At 44.5% G+C, this 15,000-nt stretch overlaps 1 protein-coding gene across 1 annotated transcript in view; it reads left to right on the forward strand.

Annotated features, from left to right (window-relative positions):
* Positions 1 to 15,000, forward strand: part of loxl1 (lysyl oxidase-like 1) — a 20,767-nt gene that overhangs the window by 3,730 nt on the left and 2,037 nt on the right. The window contains exons 2-6 of the mRNA XM_079997427.1: positions 5,247 to 5,355; positions 6,681 to 6,818; positions 11,368 to 11,524; positions 12,771 to 12,866; positions 13,454 to 13,569. Of these exons, the coding sequence (XP_079853553.1) occupies positions 5,247 to 5,355; positions 6,681 to 6,818; positions 11,368 to 11,524; positions 12,771 to 12,866; positions 13,454 to 13,569 (616 nt within the window). The remainder of the gene's footprint in view (positions 1 to 5,246; positions 5,356 to 6,680; positions 6,819 to 11,367; positions 11,525 to 12,770; positions 12,867 to 13,453; positions 13,570 to 15,000) is intronic.

Genomic DNA, 15,000 nt, shown 5'->3' on the forward strand with positions numbered 1-15,000 from the left:
TATTGCATTTCCTAGTGCCAAGGCATTCCAAGGAAGTGGTTATTTTAATACAATGGAGATTGTGAGCGTCAAGGATGCATATTACTTAAGGCTGGAATGATCGCAGTTCACTCCTGACAACTCACCTCACTTTCATAGGTTATTTTTATTCACAAATATAAAATACAGAATATACAATACACAAATACATATTAGAGGGAATATGGCTTTGATTTGGCAGCAATTGAGGTTCTTCTAGGTAGTCCCTAAGCTCACAGAAACTCATACATAAACAAGGAGTACACATACTATGCAATATACAATACCCCACTGTGTAGATAAAAACAGAGTAACATACAGTGGGAGAACCAGGGTTTATTTTGTGGATGAGAACACATTCATCAGCACTTCCTCCAGTGCTTGTTGGGGGTTGGGAGTGATGGTAATTTCACGCTCTACGCTGATTTCCCGCCAATGGACCGCAAGTGACGTTTGCCCTGCGCGCCACTGGGTGGATGTAGTGGTGGTGCGTGCAGGACAAGACCCTTGACTTTCTAGTTCTTTAGGCGAATGCAGGTGAGATCCAATTGGTCGTTTTTAGTAATTAAGTGAGTGTGCTGACCATGCTGTGACTGGTGCACGTTTCCTGAGCTGAATCCGCGTTGCGTGGTTGTGTAATTTTCCAAACAATTCGATAAACTGCCCTTTGTTACGCACAACAGAGAAAATGTGAAACGCGAGACATTTTTTAATCCATGCTGTATGTTATGGTTTCTGTGCAATTAGCCAATCAGACATCTGAGCTTACCATGCGATCTAATGCCTCCCAAATTAATCAATCATAAAAAAAAAGAAAGCTCATTTACCAACAAATAAGAAAAAAAAATATGTTGATGATTGAGCGTAACGATTCACATAATGCAAACACATGGTCAGTTATACATCCACAAAGTGACAATGTCCCGATGTCCAAACTCCATTATATTCAGAGATGTGCAGTATTTGAAATGCCCATTGAAAATAATTTTGGGATACTTTTTTTATGAATACTTAACTTGATTAATATATTTCTGAAATATAGCTGTAGCTGTAGCTACACTTCATTGCATTACGTTAAATGAATTCAAAGGACCAGTCTGCTTTATTACGCGGCCACATTTGGCTCGCAGGCCGCCAGTTGAATTTGCTGCAGTGAGCCAGTTGTGAACTTTCAACGGGTTCTCAACAAATAGTGAGTTGAGAAATATAAACAGTAGAGTTCATAAATGTAACAACATATATCGTTTACATTAAGAAATACATCAACTTTTGAGCACGCCCAGGATCCTTCCTGTAAATAAAACCTCATGCTGATTCCATAGTTCTACGCAGGCTCAATTTATTCATCTCATTCAGTTTAATGAGTTTGATATTGATTTGCTGAGGAACATTTAGGTGGAATATCTGAGCAGCTTCCACAGCCGCGCTCTCCAGATATTTAACATCGATCAGCTCCATACAGTATTAACCAAACCCTCCAGAAAGTGTCAATTTGTCGGACTTAATCATAAAAAGTCGATCTCAAACTCGTTGCACTTACATAAGGTTCACTGGCGTAACATGGGGGTGATAGGCCCCGGAGCAAATCTTTTTTTTGGAACCCTCCCCTCTCCCTGCACACACACACCCAGCCCGGCTCGCGCCTTTTTGCCGCTCTACGCACTCTGTCGAGTTTGCCCAGTTTCTGGGCCCCGGTGCAGCTGCGCCGATTGCGCCGGCGGTACTTGCGCCACTCATAAGGTTTCACTTGACCTTCCCAAGAAAAACCTGTGAAAACGGTTATTACATAGAAAAAACACAAACAATACAATCCAGTCACATGTTATAGAAATACAGAAATGCAATTTTAACCTTTTCCAGGGGAATAAATGACTTCAACTTACTTTGAAACTGAAACAAATTATTCAATTTGAACTAAATAGACGATAGATATCTCTACTATTACGATAGCAAAGCCTTGAATATAAAAACAGAGATATAGACATGTTTCATGTGGTTCACAATGGTGAGTAATGAACTGAACATTCTATGGTGAATTTTCTTTTGTATTCTATGATAAACTATAATAACAGTTTACCGCAAAATAGTCAAATGCAGACATTGCAGTGGATTGTATCATTATTATTCTGTTGTTCCAAGATAAACATGCTTCATTTGGCCAACAAAAAAAAAATGTACATATATACGGTATATATTCTTTTTTTGGTCATGTCTGTAGACAGTATCTAACAGACAGTCTGTTTGTTATCTAACAACATTCCTGTGTAAGTGTATACATCTAACACAGTGCAAATCCATTAATCTCCATTAGGCTCTTGGCCGGTGAAGCCAGTGCTAGTGGTATGAGTTAGTGTGAATAGCATGTACTGTATTTCGTTTTTCTAGAGTTTAGGACGAGTCAAATGTTGATTACAGATGTTTGGCACCTCCGCCCACCGTCGTTAAACGGAACAATATTGCCATGTTTTTCTACCAGGGCCTTCCAAAAGGGATGAAGCTCGCTGATCATTTCGGGGACTTGCATGAAATTCTGATCGTCGGAGCAGAACACACGTTTCTCTTTGCCGCGGACGAGCGAGCCATAATTTGGAGAAACCTCGGTTCCACCAGCTGCTACTGTATGAGTGTAGGGGAGCGACCGAGGCGGCTTCCCCGTACGCACACGGTTGCACTCTAGGAGTCTGATGGCACGGCGGCTTTTGATTGGGTGCACTCCGCCGCCCCCGCCGCCCCCAAGGGACTGCGGCACAGCAACGGCGGTGCCACATTTGGGTGTAAATCAGTGTCACACCCAAATGTGTGACCCGTCGAATTGTGTGATGAAAACGGCCGCATTTGCAGTTGCCGGAAAATTGCTGCTTTTAGAACGGAAAGCAAAGATTTCGAGATTACCTGGATTCCTCTGGGGTGCGAGCGAGGTTATTTTACAGAAACCTGATAACCAATTTCACATGAAACCACCTCAATTAATTGTATTGTGGCATAGTGGCTTTTTCCTCATCTTCGTGTACACAAATCTTTTAGATGTGCAGAAAATACACAGGAAAACCAGCGACACACCATTTGTAAAATGACCCACCGGGACAACACTGTGGTACAACAATGAAGATAGTGCCACAAGCAGCGCATTTAGCAATAATCCCCCTAGATTTTATAAAGTCAGACTGCTGTGGAGTGAGTTTTTGCACTGGAAACAGGTTGTCGATTTGTCCCTAATTACTTGCATTGAACTCCTGATGGGGAGGAGGGGTGGGGCTGCTGCGATAATGGCACCTACCTGTGTACGAAATGAGCAGCGAGTATAGAATAGGGATGAAATATTGAAATGAAATATTATTCATTATATTATTATATTATATTATATTATTATTATATGTCCCCCCCCAGCTGTTAGAATTGATCCCTATTGTTTCCTTGTTTGTGTTTTTACCTCAACTTCCAGGCGGTAGGGGTCAGACAGCTTGACTTTTAGTTGCTTGAACTGGTTCACATTAAAGCATTAAGCGTGCCTGGCCTTTGGGAGCCAAACGGAGAGGGATGATAAGCGATCCCAGAGACCTTTCCTGCAGTGCCCTTTACTGGGAGTGGGACAGACATCGTCTCCGACAACTTGAGACTTGTTTTTTTGTTTGTTTTGTATTTTTTTTATTCCCCTCTCTTTCCTGACAGAGTTGGTCGCCGGCCGGCTCCACAAGCAGCGGGGCCGTGAGATCATGGGGATCGTTGTGTTTTTTGGCCGGGCTGCGGTTCCCTTTTCTCTCTCCCTCTGTTCTCCTTCCCTCAGCTTCGTCTCTCTCGCTGCTCACCAGAATCTCCCTCCTTCTCTATCTCTTCCCCAACTCCCTGTCCTTCCGTTGTGCGTACAGAGCGCCAAAAGAAGCAAAGCCGTCGTTTCAACCTACGTCTAAGGAGGGGAAGGCTTGGTGTGTTGGAAAAAATAGTCCCGATGAATTGCGAATAAATTGCTTTTTTATACCCGGACCTCATGTGGTATGTAAGTAGGTATCGTTCAAGTTCAATGCAAGTAATGGGGGACGAATTCACAATCTGCGTTCAGTTCAAAAACTCTATATTTCAGGCTAACACGACGCCACCGCAGTCTGACTTTGCAAACTCGGGGAGTTATGAAGAAATAAATGACATTTGGTTTAATTTCTAAATTCATCTATTTTCATTCCTTTGCCGCAGTGTTGTTACCGGTGTCGCACCCAAATGTGTGACCCGCCGAATTGTGACTCTGTGTGTATCACTCTCTTCTCCTCTATTTCCTCATCAGAATCTCCCTCTTTCTCCATCTCTTGCCCTTCTCTCTCATTCTGTCCACCCCTCTCTCTCTCTCTCTCTCTCTCCTACCGCTCTCCTCCCTCTTTGTTCCGATCTCTATCTCTCCAACTCCCAGAAACCTGGCTCTGAAACAGAGAGGGCATCCCATAAAAACGCTTCCATGTGACTTTCTAGGTTTATCTTAATCCCCAAACAGATACGACGAGTCCACCAGCGTGTGCGACGCCGAAGGTTAACCTGCAGCGACGTCTTCACATTAAGACTAGTGCCACCACACATCTCGTCACATTAGCCAGCGACAAAAATAACTTGTAGAAAATATCTACTAAACGACACACGTTTGATGAGAGGCAAATTATATTCAATCCTAAAATGTACAGTATATATATATATATATATATATATATATATATATATATATATATATATATATATATATATATATATATATATATATATATATATATATATATATATATATATATATATTCAGTCGGGGTGTTTCTGTACAGGATGAATACATATGTATAAAATAATATGGACACAAATAAAAATTAATGAGTTATGTCCGAATCATCTGAATGTTATTACAATATAATAATGTTGTGAATATATGTTTGAGAAGTTAATTGTTTTGGGGTCTTAAAGGAATTTGGTAAAACACATACATGCAAATATTGATGGATTCAAAATGTTGTACGTTCAAGATTATGTCATTTGTATTATATTGCAAAGTATTATTGTTATGTGCTTTTGAATAGTTGTTGTTGCTCTGTAATTAACTTTAGCAACTATATGGATAAAATATGTGAGATTGTATTAAAATTATATTAAGTTACCGTTACCAAGTATTTATAAAAATAAAGATAAATACATATTTTTTTGTGCCCGCATTATGTTGATAATGCATATTTTACATGACATATTCTGTATCGTCGGTCTAGGTTTGCCGGACCTGGTTCCTGATCCAAACTACGTCCAGGCCTCCACCTACGTCCAGAGAGCGCACATGTACTCCCTGCGCTGCGCTGCCGAGGAGAAATGCCTCTCCAGGTAAACAGATCGACATATCTAACATCTCTTATACCTTTTACAGTGGATAAATTACAGTCCGAAAGAAAGATTGTCGAAAATAAATTCCAAAATATTCATATTTCTGTTAAACAAATGTACGTTATTATATCTGTGTTTGAAGATTGCTTTGCTACCCAAGTTAAATTTATATTTCAACCCATTTGTCCTTTTTTTTGTGAGTATACTTGAAGTCTCAAAGTGATGGAGGTAGTGATGGATCTGGTGGTGGAGAAACTGATGGAGGTTTGTGATGGAGGCAGTGCTGAGGTGATGATGGAGATGTGATGGAGGTAGTGATGGAGGAACTGATGCAGGTAGTGATGGACAAAGCAAGGTGGAGGTGGTGATGGAGGCAGTGATGGAGGTGATGATGAGGCAGCGGTGGAGGCGGTGACGGAGGCCGTCATGGATGAAATGACGGAGGAAGTGATGGAGGTAGTCACTGAGGTAGTGTTGGAGGCAGTGGTCAAGATAACTATTGAGGCGGTGTGGTGATGGAGGTACCGATGGTGGTCGCAATGGAGGAAGTGATGGACGCACTGACGGAGGCAGTGGTAGAGGTAACTATTGAGGTGGTGTTGTTGGCAGTCAAGGAGGCGGCGATGGCGGAAGAGATGGAGAGGTGCTGATGGATGCAAGGATGGAGACAGTGATGGAGGTAGAGATAGAGATAGAGATAGAGCTTTCACTGCCTGGAGGTATAACCGACTTCTTAAGGCAGCGATGGTGGCCGCGGTGGAGGTGTGACGGAGGAAATGGGGGAGGTAGTGATGGAGGTAGGGATGACGTTGGAGGTTTGTTCTCCCTCCTCCACCCAGATCGCTGCCATCCCTCAAAGCCTTTCATTTCCTGTCTGAGCTGGACAGATGGCCTGTTAAAATTCTTCTTACACTCCAATGTCAACAACAGCCGTGAGATGAATGGTTCAGATCTTCAATGGTTCTGCAGAACGCGTTACATGCCAAACCCCCGGACACCCACCCTACCTCCACCCAAAAAAATGTGAACGTTGCAGCAGGCCCGTACAGCTCTCTGCGTTCCTTGCAGCGGTATTGAAGAAATGTGTATGTTGAATGATGTGTAATATGTAATATGAATTATTAAGCTGATATAGCTCCCTGCCTCCCAGCTTTTTCCAGTTCCACTTCTTCTTTTTTGTTTCGCGGGTTTTTTTTCTTGTCGATGTCGTTGTTGTTGCTGTGCGCCCAAGGCTCGAGAGATATATGGGGGTATTCTTTGTGGCTTTTTAATATAATCCTCGCTGTTTTCCGGGGTTTTGATGTACGATGTCCTCTGCCGCTCAGCACGGCCTACAACGCCGAGACCAACGACTACGACGTCAGGGTCCTTCTGCGCTTCCCCCAGCGGGTGAAGAACCAGGGAACCTTGGACTTCATGCCCAACAGGCCCCGTCACACCTGGGAGTGGCACAGCTGCCATCAGTGAGTATTAATTGTATATATTGCACAGTGGCATGGATCATGTGCAGCCTTTTGGTCATTATCGCAGAATAACCCCCTGGCAGGGTCTTTTAACACTCTGGAGGGGGTTATTTTGCAATAATTTCCGTATGGCTGCGCATTATGCTTATCACTGACTAAACTTACTACTTACTAAATGAAATAATATAGTGAGACAGTTGATTTGAAATTATGAATTATTAGTATATTAGTATTAGTATGCAAATAAGTACAGTGAGTACATTTAAGAGCAAACACTTCGGACTGTAAGTAGAAATGTCAGTGTGGTACATTCACTTTTACTCGAGTCATTTTGTGTCAGGGTATTTGTACTTTTACTGAAGTAACATTTCTGAGTACCTAGCATTTCTGATAAAAATAACTTTAAAGGGTTTTGTTGCTCTAGGCGTGGTTGCTCTCCTTGTGGAAATGGTGTCTGACAAATTTGTAGGACATCCGAAAAAAAAGTGCTGCAGCGTGGTAACTTTTGTTCTACTTGATGTCGGTGCGGAGATGAGCACACAATCTGAAGTTTGATACCTGGAGTACTCGCTTTCTCTTCAGACAGGACGGTGGCAGGTTTTCAATGAGCGAGAACAGAGTTGGAGACGGGGAGGCGGGAGGGGATTTGGCCGACTGGATGACACGCAACGAGCTGAAAAATCTTTTCTCGGCCCCATTGTCCGATTAAAGCCAGTCGGTATTGTTTTGACATTGACGTACCATACTGATACAAAAAACTAAATGTAGTACCGCCTTTAATGTAAAAGCATTGATACTCCGGTCATAACACCAGTTACAAAATTGAGACTTTTATCTCCAGAGGGAAATTGTAGTGTTACAGCAACTCCTATCAAAAACAATAGGCTATAATAACAGAGTAATATAATTAAAAAGAGATAAAATGGCAATAACCCTAACCCTAATAGACCTACAAATAACTAAGAACGAGGGAACAAATGGCGATATACAATATACCTAAAAAGTGACAATAAACAAATAAAACTCTGTATCAAAAATTCACATTCTGATAAAGGTAGCAGAGCCTGGAAGTTTGCCAAGCTGTATATACTTTATAATACAGTAAAATATGAAGCAGTTGCAGTTCAATGAGTTTATCTTTCTCTGTTAAATGATGATGTAAGTTTTGTCCCAGCTCCAGATCTGCCAGAACCTGTGTGCCTGTCCTCATCTGAGAGGAATGTCCACAGGCCGATAGGAGGTTGGGGTTCCAGTTTGTCCCAGTGGCTCCCAGAGAGTCCTAGTGGGTCCCATTGGGTTCCAGTGGGTCCTAGTGGGTCCCAATGAATCCCAATGGGTACTAGTGCAGCCTAGTGGGTTCCAATAGGTCCCAACGATTTACAGTGGGTTCCAATGAGTTCCAGTGGGTCCTAATGGGTCCCAGTAGGTCCCACTGCATCCCAGTGGAGAGACCTACGGGTCTCACCGGGTCCCACCCAATTTCAACGGCTCCTGGTGGGTCCCATTGGGTTCCTACGTGTCCTAGTGGGCCCAAATGTGTCCCCAGGGGGTCCAAGTGGCCCCCATTGGCTCCAGCTGTTCCAAGTGGATCCCATTGTGTTCCAGTGTGGCCTAGTGGGAAGATGAGGCCACCATTACGCCGCAAAATTACAAACCAGGGCAATTTCTTCGCTGTCAATCCCTTTCATCGCATCACCTCCACCGCGACGCTGCGATGGTGTGGATGTGGGTTACTCGAGCAGAGCGAGCTCCCGGTTACAAATAATTGTCTTCATAGGGGAAGAAGGAAGAGGAAAAGCTCTGCCCCAGATTCTCACAATAAACTTTGCTGCCCTACATCTTTGTCAAATAAACTGTGCAGTCGACAGAATTTGTTTTCACATTCAATCCTTCCCCTTCCCTTCCCTCTCCACCACAATCCCCACTTGAGCATTAGGGGAGAGATAAAGAAGGAGAAAAGGAAGCGTATTCTCTGCGGGCATCTCGGATATAAGTTGGTCTCATTTATTTATTTAAATCCAAACAGAGCTTGTCATTTATACAAGGCGCCATTGTTTAACTTTTTAAAGCCGTATACTTATCTGCATCTGGAGTGTCGGCGTGCCGACGTTTGAAATGCAAATCGCAGTGGATTATGAATTAGGATTTTGCAAATAGAACATCTGGCCGCGCGGGTCAAGGAGTATGAGGTGTTCCTCCCGCCTGTGCAACGTAAACATCAGCGTCTGCTTCGATATTTCCCACTGAACTGCGTTGTCGTCGGCCTGTGCTTTTTGTTTTTGTTTTTTGTTTTTGTTTTCACCCATCCCACGTATCTTAACGTGAACCCCCAAGAAGTGCTGACTGTTGCGACGCAAATGGAAAATGACTCACGGTTCAGAAACAGGCTTGGAATGTTTGGTATATGAGGATTACAAGCCATTCTTATTTAAGCCTTTTTTTTTTTTTTTTTTTTTTTCATCCGATCACCGCATTCCCTGTAAGTGACATAGTCAGCAGGCAGCCGGGGCCACGCAGGATTCCAAGTCAAGACAAGGGGCCCTTCCACACATCCCTCCCTCTCTTTCTCTCTCTCTCTCTCCCTCTCTTTCTCTCTCTCGCTCTCTCTCTAACATGCACAGTTAATCTCAAGACTTCCATCGAAATAAATGCCTGTTGTGGGAAAAAAAATAAGAAGTCTGTTTGTTTGCCCCCCCCATGTTCCAAAAGCAAAGCATTTATACTCAAAAGATTCAGCTGAAGTGCCATGTTTGTGGTAGCCCTGGCTTGCTGTCTTGGATCACGAGGAGCAAACAGGTCGGCACCTGAAAGCCTCTCCTAATTAGTCCGCTCTCTTCATGGAAAGAATGAGGGTTCCTAAAAACACTCACTTTCTCCGCGGGTGGAAAGTTCTTCCCTCCCTCCCTCCCTCCCTCCCTCCCGCTCGGTCCTTCCAAGACGCCTTTCAATCTTTAATGAGTCATGCAGTAAAAGCTGTAGTGATGTAGAAACACCAGGAGGACTATGAGGTAAAGGAGCGGGGACATAAATTATACAGTCATAGTTTTTCACCCGGTGCCGAGTCGACCTGCAGCGCGTCCTCCCAGAAATACGACTGAGCGGGAGCTCCATCGATCAAAACTCACAAAATCTCAGGGTGAGGTGTGTAAAAGCCTCATAATGTCCCATAATATTGGCCCGCTGTACGTCAGAATGTGATCAGGCACGCGGGGAATGTTGTTTCTATGTGAATTGCTGAAGCTGATTTTCGCGTGTTTTTTGTTTTTGATTTTGTTTTTTCGTTTTTCGGCTTGCAATGCTTGGAGATAGAATTGAAATTAGCATTGTCATTAATCTTCACATAGTTAATTTGCCCCGGAGTCAAACTTATATGACACTTTTAGGTCCAAATTGTATTCAGATGTTGATTCTTAAACTTGATGCACACATGTACACTACATACTGCTATATAAAGCAAATCGCCTCCCGGGTCAGTTAATGTGTTTTTCGGGAAGTTTTTGTACCACAAACACATTAAACAAAGTGGAAAAAATTTTTGATTCCACTTCATTTGAAATGATCAGTGGCTTTGTGCATCCAGGCTTCTCTAAGCTTCCCAAGCTGAGCAAATATGCACAAAATGATAACTGCAGAAAAAAAAAAGGAATTGCGCGCACACACAGCAAACTACATATATAAACCAATGGTTTTTCACACACACACACACAATACACACACACACACACACACACACACACACACGCACGCGCGCACGCAGACACGCACACACGCACGCAGACACGCACACACACACGCACACACACACACACACACACACACATACACGCTCCTCTGATCCTGCAGATTAATACAGGGTAATTAGCAGCACAAATACATCATTAGACTGTTAATGTCTTGATTCATCAGCGCTGTATCGGTTGCATTCATTAGTATCCATTGTCCTTTTAATGCACGACGCTACGCCTAACCAAGCTGCAATATCAATTACGATCGAAATGTGAGCAGGTCATGCAGGTGGGTCCATTGAACAACAGCACCTTTGGCGAGACAGAGTTATAAGGCGTGACAAGACAAAATATCAAAACCTTAATGGGGTCGTCTCTGAGTGGAACAGAAGCAGACGGATTTCTTTGTGTACTTTGTACCGACACAAAGAGCTTGACCTGGCGAAGTCGAGGCGTCGCAGTAAACAGACCGGACGCGAAACAAAGACAAACAAACAAACAAACAAGCAGCGATATGATTTCAGCAATTCGAGTTACCGTTGATTCCAGTGGAGAATGGAAAATTGTATCGCTTGTTGGCTTCTACTTACTTACACTAGGGTCACACCAGGGGTGGGTACCAAATCCTTTTTTGCATATGAGTTCATATAGTTTTATATAGTATATCACACCCAACATATTGGTCAAATTTGGTCAAAATTTTGGTCAAATTAAATATTTAAAGTGAGATTTCCAAACCAGTATTTGACACTGGCCCAAGCCCAAAGGGTCCCCGACCTGCAGCCCAGCCCTTCTTTACCTTTCTGGCTCCTCCTGTCCCACAGGCACTACCACAGCATGGACGAGTTCAGCCATTACGACCTGCTGGAGGTCAGCACCGGCAGGAAGGTCGCCGAGGGCCACAAGGCCAGTTTTTGCCTGGAAGACACCACCTGCGACTTTGGACACCTCAAACGCTACGCCTGCACCTCCCACACGCAGGTGAGGAAATGACATGGAAATAAACCCTAAAAGCGGAGAATCAGATGATCTTACATTTATCAGGCTTGTCCTTTGGCCAAATCGGGCGGTAAAGTTTGATCGGTCAACCAAGCATTGGCTCCTTTTTTTTTTTTTACGATTCTTTGGCGCCACTTTGGGTGAATTTACCTCGTCAGCGATTTTCGTGAAGAAGTTTAGAAGCGTCATGAGATGCCCTTCAGGTTTGGATGGAGTGAAGTGCAAGAAGAGCATCCTCGACAAGAAATTTGATGCACTGGCGACCAAACCCATTAGAGTTGTGTCCAGACCCCGAAATACCGTCGAGGTATTTCGGGGTCTGGACACAACTCTAATGCCACGCGGGCAACAGAATGATGCCAAGGAAGAGTCGAATGTTCCATCGACGAGCCTTTCCTTCTCCTCGAATAGCAAATATCAAAAGCGACAAACGCTCCGCAAGCACTTTGACCAATAAGCTACTCTTGTTCCAACTAAAATGCTGGAAATGTTCACGGCGCAAACTGTCAACCGTCTGTCTGTATCCCCAACAACACCTTCCCACCGACACCGTTTATTGTTTCGACGTCTTTCCGGCTCCGCGCGCCCGTCCAGTCCAATCCGCGGATTTTCCCCCGAGAACGCATCGATTATAAAGACAAGGAACGTGCATACGAAAGCGGCCGAGCCCGGCGGACCGCCTTGGTTCGCGCTAATTATAAGACGCATTCGGTAATGGGCGGGCGCTGGTGTGCGACTTGTGCCCGGCGGCATCTTGTGTGATTGTTGTGGAAATGAATGAGTTTGCGAGGGTCAGCGCGGCGTTGCGAGGCCCGCGCCAAACGTCTGCAAATGTTGTGTCAGGCGACGTGCGATCGCATTGATTTATTCTATCGCAAGTAGCGGAAGCCGAAGCTGAGTTACCGCTTCGCGGCGGCGCGCAGCAAGCCCTGACAGAGAGCAGCAGAGTTATTCCTACTTGGACTGGAGGCATGTCTCGGATTTGTCCTTCTCACAAGAGCTGCCGCCTTTTCGTGTCCTTTGCTGAAATATCGCGCGCTGAAAAGCCCTGAGAGGCAATTACTCATGATTAGGTTTAGTTTTTTTTTTTTTTTTCTCCTAGCGCTTATTGGGATTAGGGAAACATCTCTTGAAACAGAAGGTGCTTTTGACCGATCGTGTAGCGACGGACGGGTGGGTGGGCTTCTCCGTGTGATCGCCCTTGCCACGCTGCTTTCCGTTCCTCCAGGGCCTGAGCCCCGGCTGCTACGACACGTACAACGCCGACATCGACTGCCAGTGGATCGACATCACCGACATCCAGCCGGGAAAGTACATTCTGAAGGTAGGGATTTGGGGAGGAGCTGCGACGAGCGTGGACTGAGCCGGTTTGTGTGGTCAGGAGAGAAAGCAAACCTGCAACCCCCGCAGTGACCGGCTGGCTGCACCTTACCTGTGCTTCTCCCATGGAATGTGAGACCTTAACCGTGGTTTAAAAAGTTTAAAAGATTTTATGACTAGTATGCCTGGTTTAAGTGCTCCTGCTAAGAGAAACAACACGGAAACATATCTGTGCCAACGTAGCAAACTATTTACCCAACAGGAGCACATTTCCCCCTGACTGACTAACTTATTCACTGTTGTTAATGTGAAATTTGAGACATGCGTTGGATTTTGACATTGATGTACACATTGTACACATGTCGAGGGTCGCCCGTGGCGACGGTCACTAGCGACAGATCAGCAGACATCATTTAGAAATAACTCACCGCCAGTCGCCGCTATTGGCCAATCAGAATGGGGTATTCCACAGAGACGCAGTGTGATAACAGTAGCTCACTTTGTGTCATTGTGGCTTGTAATCCCATGTGATTATCAGTTGATGGATTAATTGCTGGGTTGCACGGTGCTTTCTGCCTCTTTCGTCTCCAGCTCCAGGTGAATCCCAAGTACCTGGTCCGGGAGTCAGACTTCACCAACAATGTGGTCAGGTGTAACATTCACTACACCGGACGCTTTGTCACCACAAACAACTGCAGGATAACACAGTGAGTAACGCAGCGCGGCGCAGACGCCCAACCAGGGCGGGGCGGAACCGAGGAGGTTTCCCCGACGCGGTAAAGCGCCACAACAGACCCGCGTCCGGATCTGCCGCGCACGGCGACGACCGGCGAGCGCCTCGGTGCCTCGCTCAAGGACACGTCAACGCTTTTGGCCAGAGGAGCAAACCCGCGTCGATAGGCGGACGGATAGGGAGGCCGAGAGGCCGTGGCTCCCCCCCCTGGGTGACTCCATCATCGGCCTTCTCCACTGGCCAGGGTGGAGGGTGCTGGGAGGGGGTTACTGGGAGGGGAGTACTGGGAGGGGGATGAGGAGGGGTGAAGGGGGTGGGGAAGGGGGTGGACCTCCGCTCGACCTAAATGAGATGAATGTCTATAACAAAAGCCAAGCAGAGGTGAGTTTTAACTACCGCCCCCATTCAAACTATGGGGTTGAAAACGCAATGGCGTCCCCTATAGCGACGGTTTAGTGGTTTGACTCATGCGCACGTGATGTCCACCGGAGGTCGTTCAAGTCAATGGGGGAGCCCCGTGATGGAGCGTCAATGCAGCGCCCCCTAGTGGCCAACACACCCATTGAAAACGGAGTGACGGCTGGAATTTCAAACTATGCGTCCTGGTTGTTAACACAAATAAATGTATTCTTTATTAACATACATATTTTATCACATACATGTCATATGTACTGTATATATTTTAGTGTATACATATTGCTCAAGAGTTTTTTTGAGTAAGGGTGAGATAAGCACTTCTATCCATTTATCCATAAGGAACACAAGCCCGGGCGCTTGCTTAACAGTGTTTTAATAGACCGTGTCTCGGTGTTTTCAATTACTTATTGAACTTAATGGCTTCTTTGCTGAAATATTTGATGACTTAATGAATTATGCACTCATTCTTGAATCAGGATTAATGGCTTATGAAACTTTTATATATATTTCACCCTCATAGGGAGCAGAAGGGCGGATGGCAGTTTTTCAATAGCTCTGCTAAGACGAGTATTGTTGCACCATGAGTTATGATATCATCTTTACGACTGAATAGAGCTGATATATACCTGAAGAATTATTCATTTGAAGTGCTTTAGCATTTCACCAAGATTTGGAACACCTTAGAAAACATTTGCCATGTGGTGCTGAAGCATATCTCCAACCTACAAATGAGATAATTTACTGCCGTGTTTCGTATTTTTTATTATTAAAGCTAGTTAAGGGCAGTTATCTTCCTAGCTGTTGTTATGTGAGGGTTCATCGAATAAACATAAATAGAAAAATATGTGTAATGTCAAGACTTACTCTATACATTCATATTGAGTTGCTTCATAAATAAAAACTAGTCTTCCAAAATTTTACAATAATCCATGTATACTGTATATGTATATGGGTTATGATTTTTTCCAACACACACACACACACACAC

The sequence above is a fragment of the Zeus faber genome (assembly GCF_960531495.2).
Source record: "Zeus faber genome assembly, chromosome: 3".
NCBI classification, from domain to species: domain Eukaryota; kingdom Metazoa; phylum Chordata; class Actinopteri; order Zeiformes; family Zeidae; genus Zeus; species Zeus faber.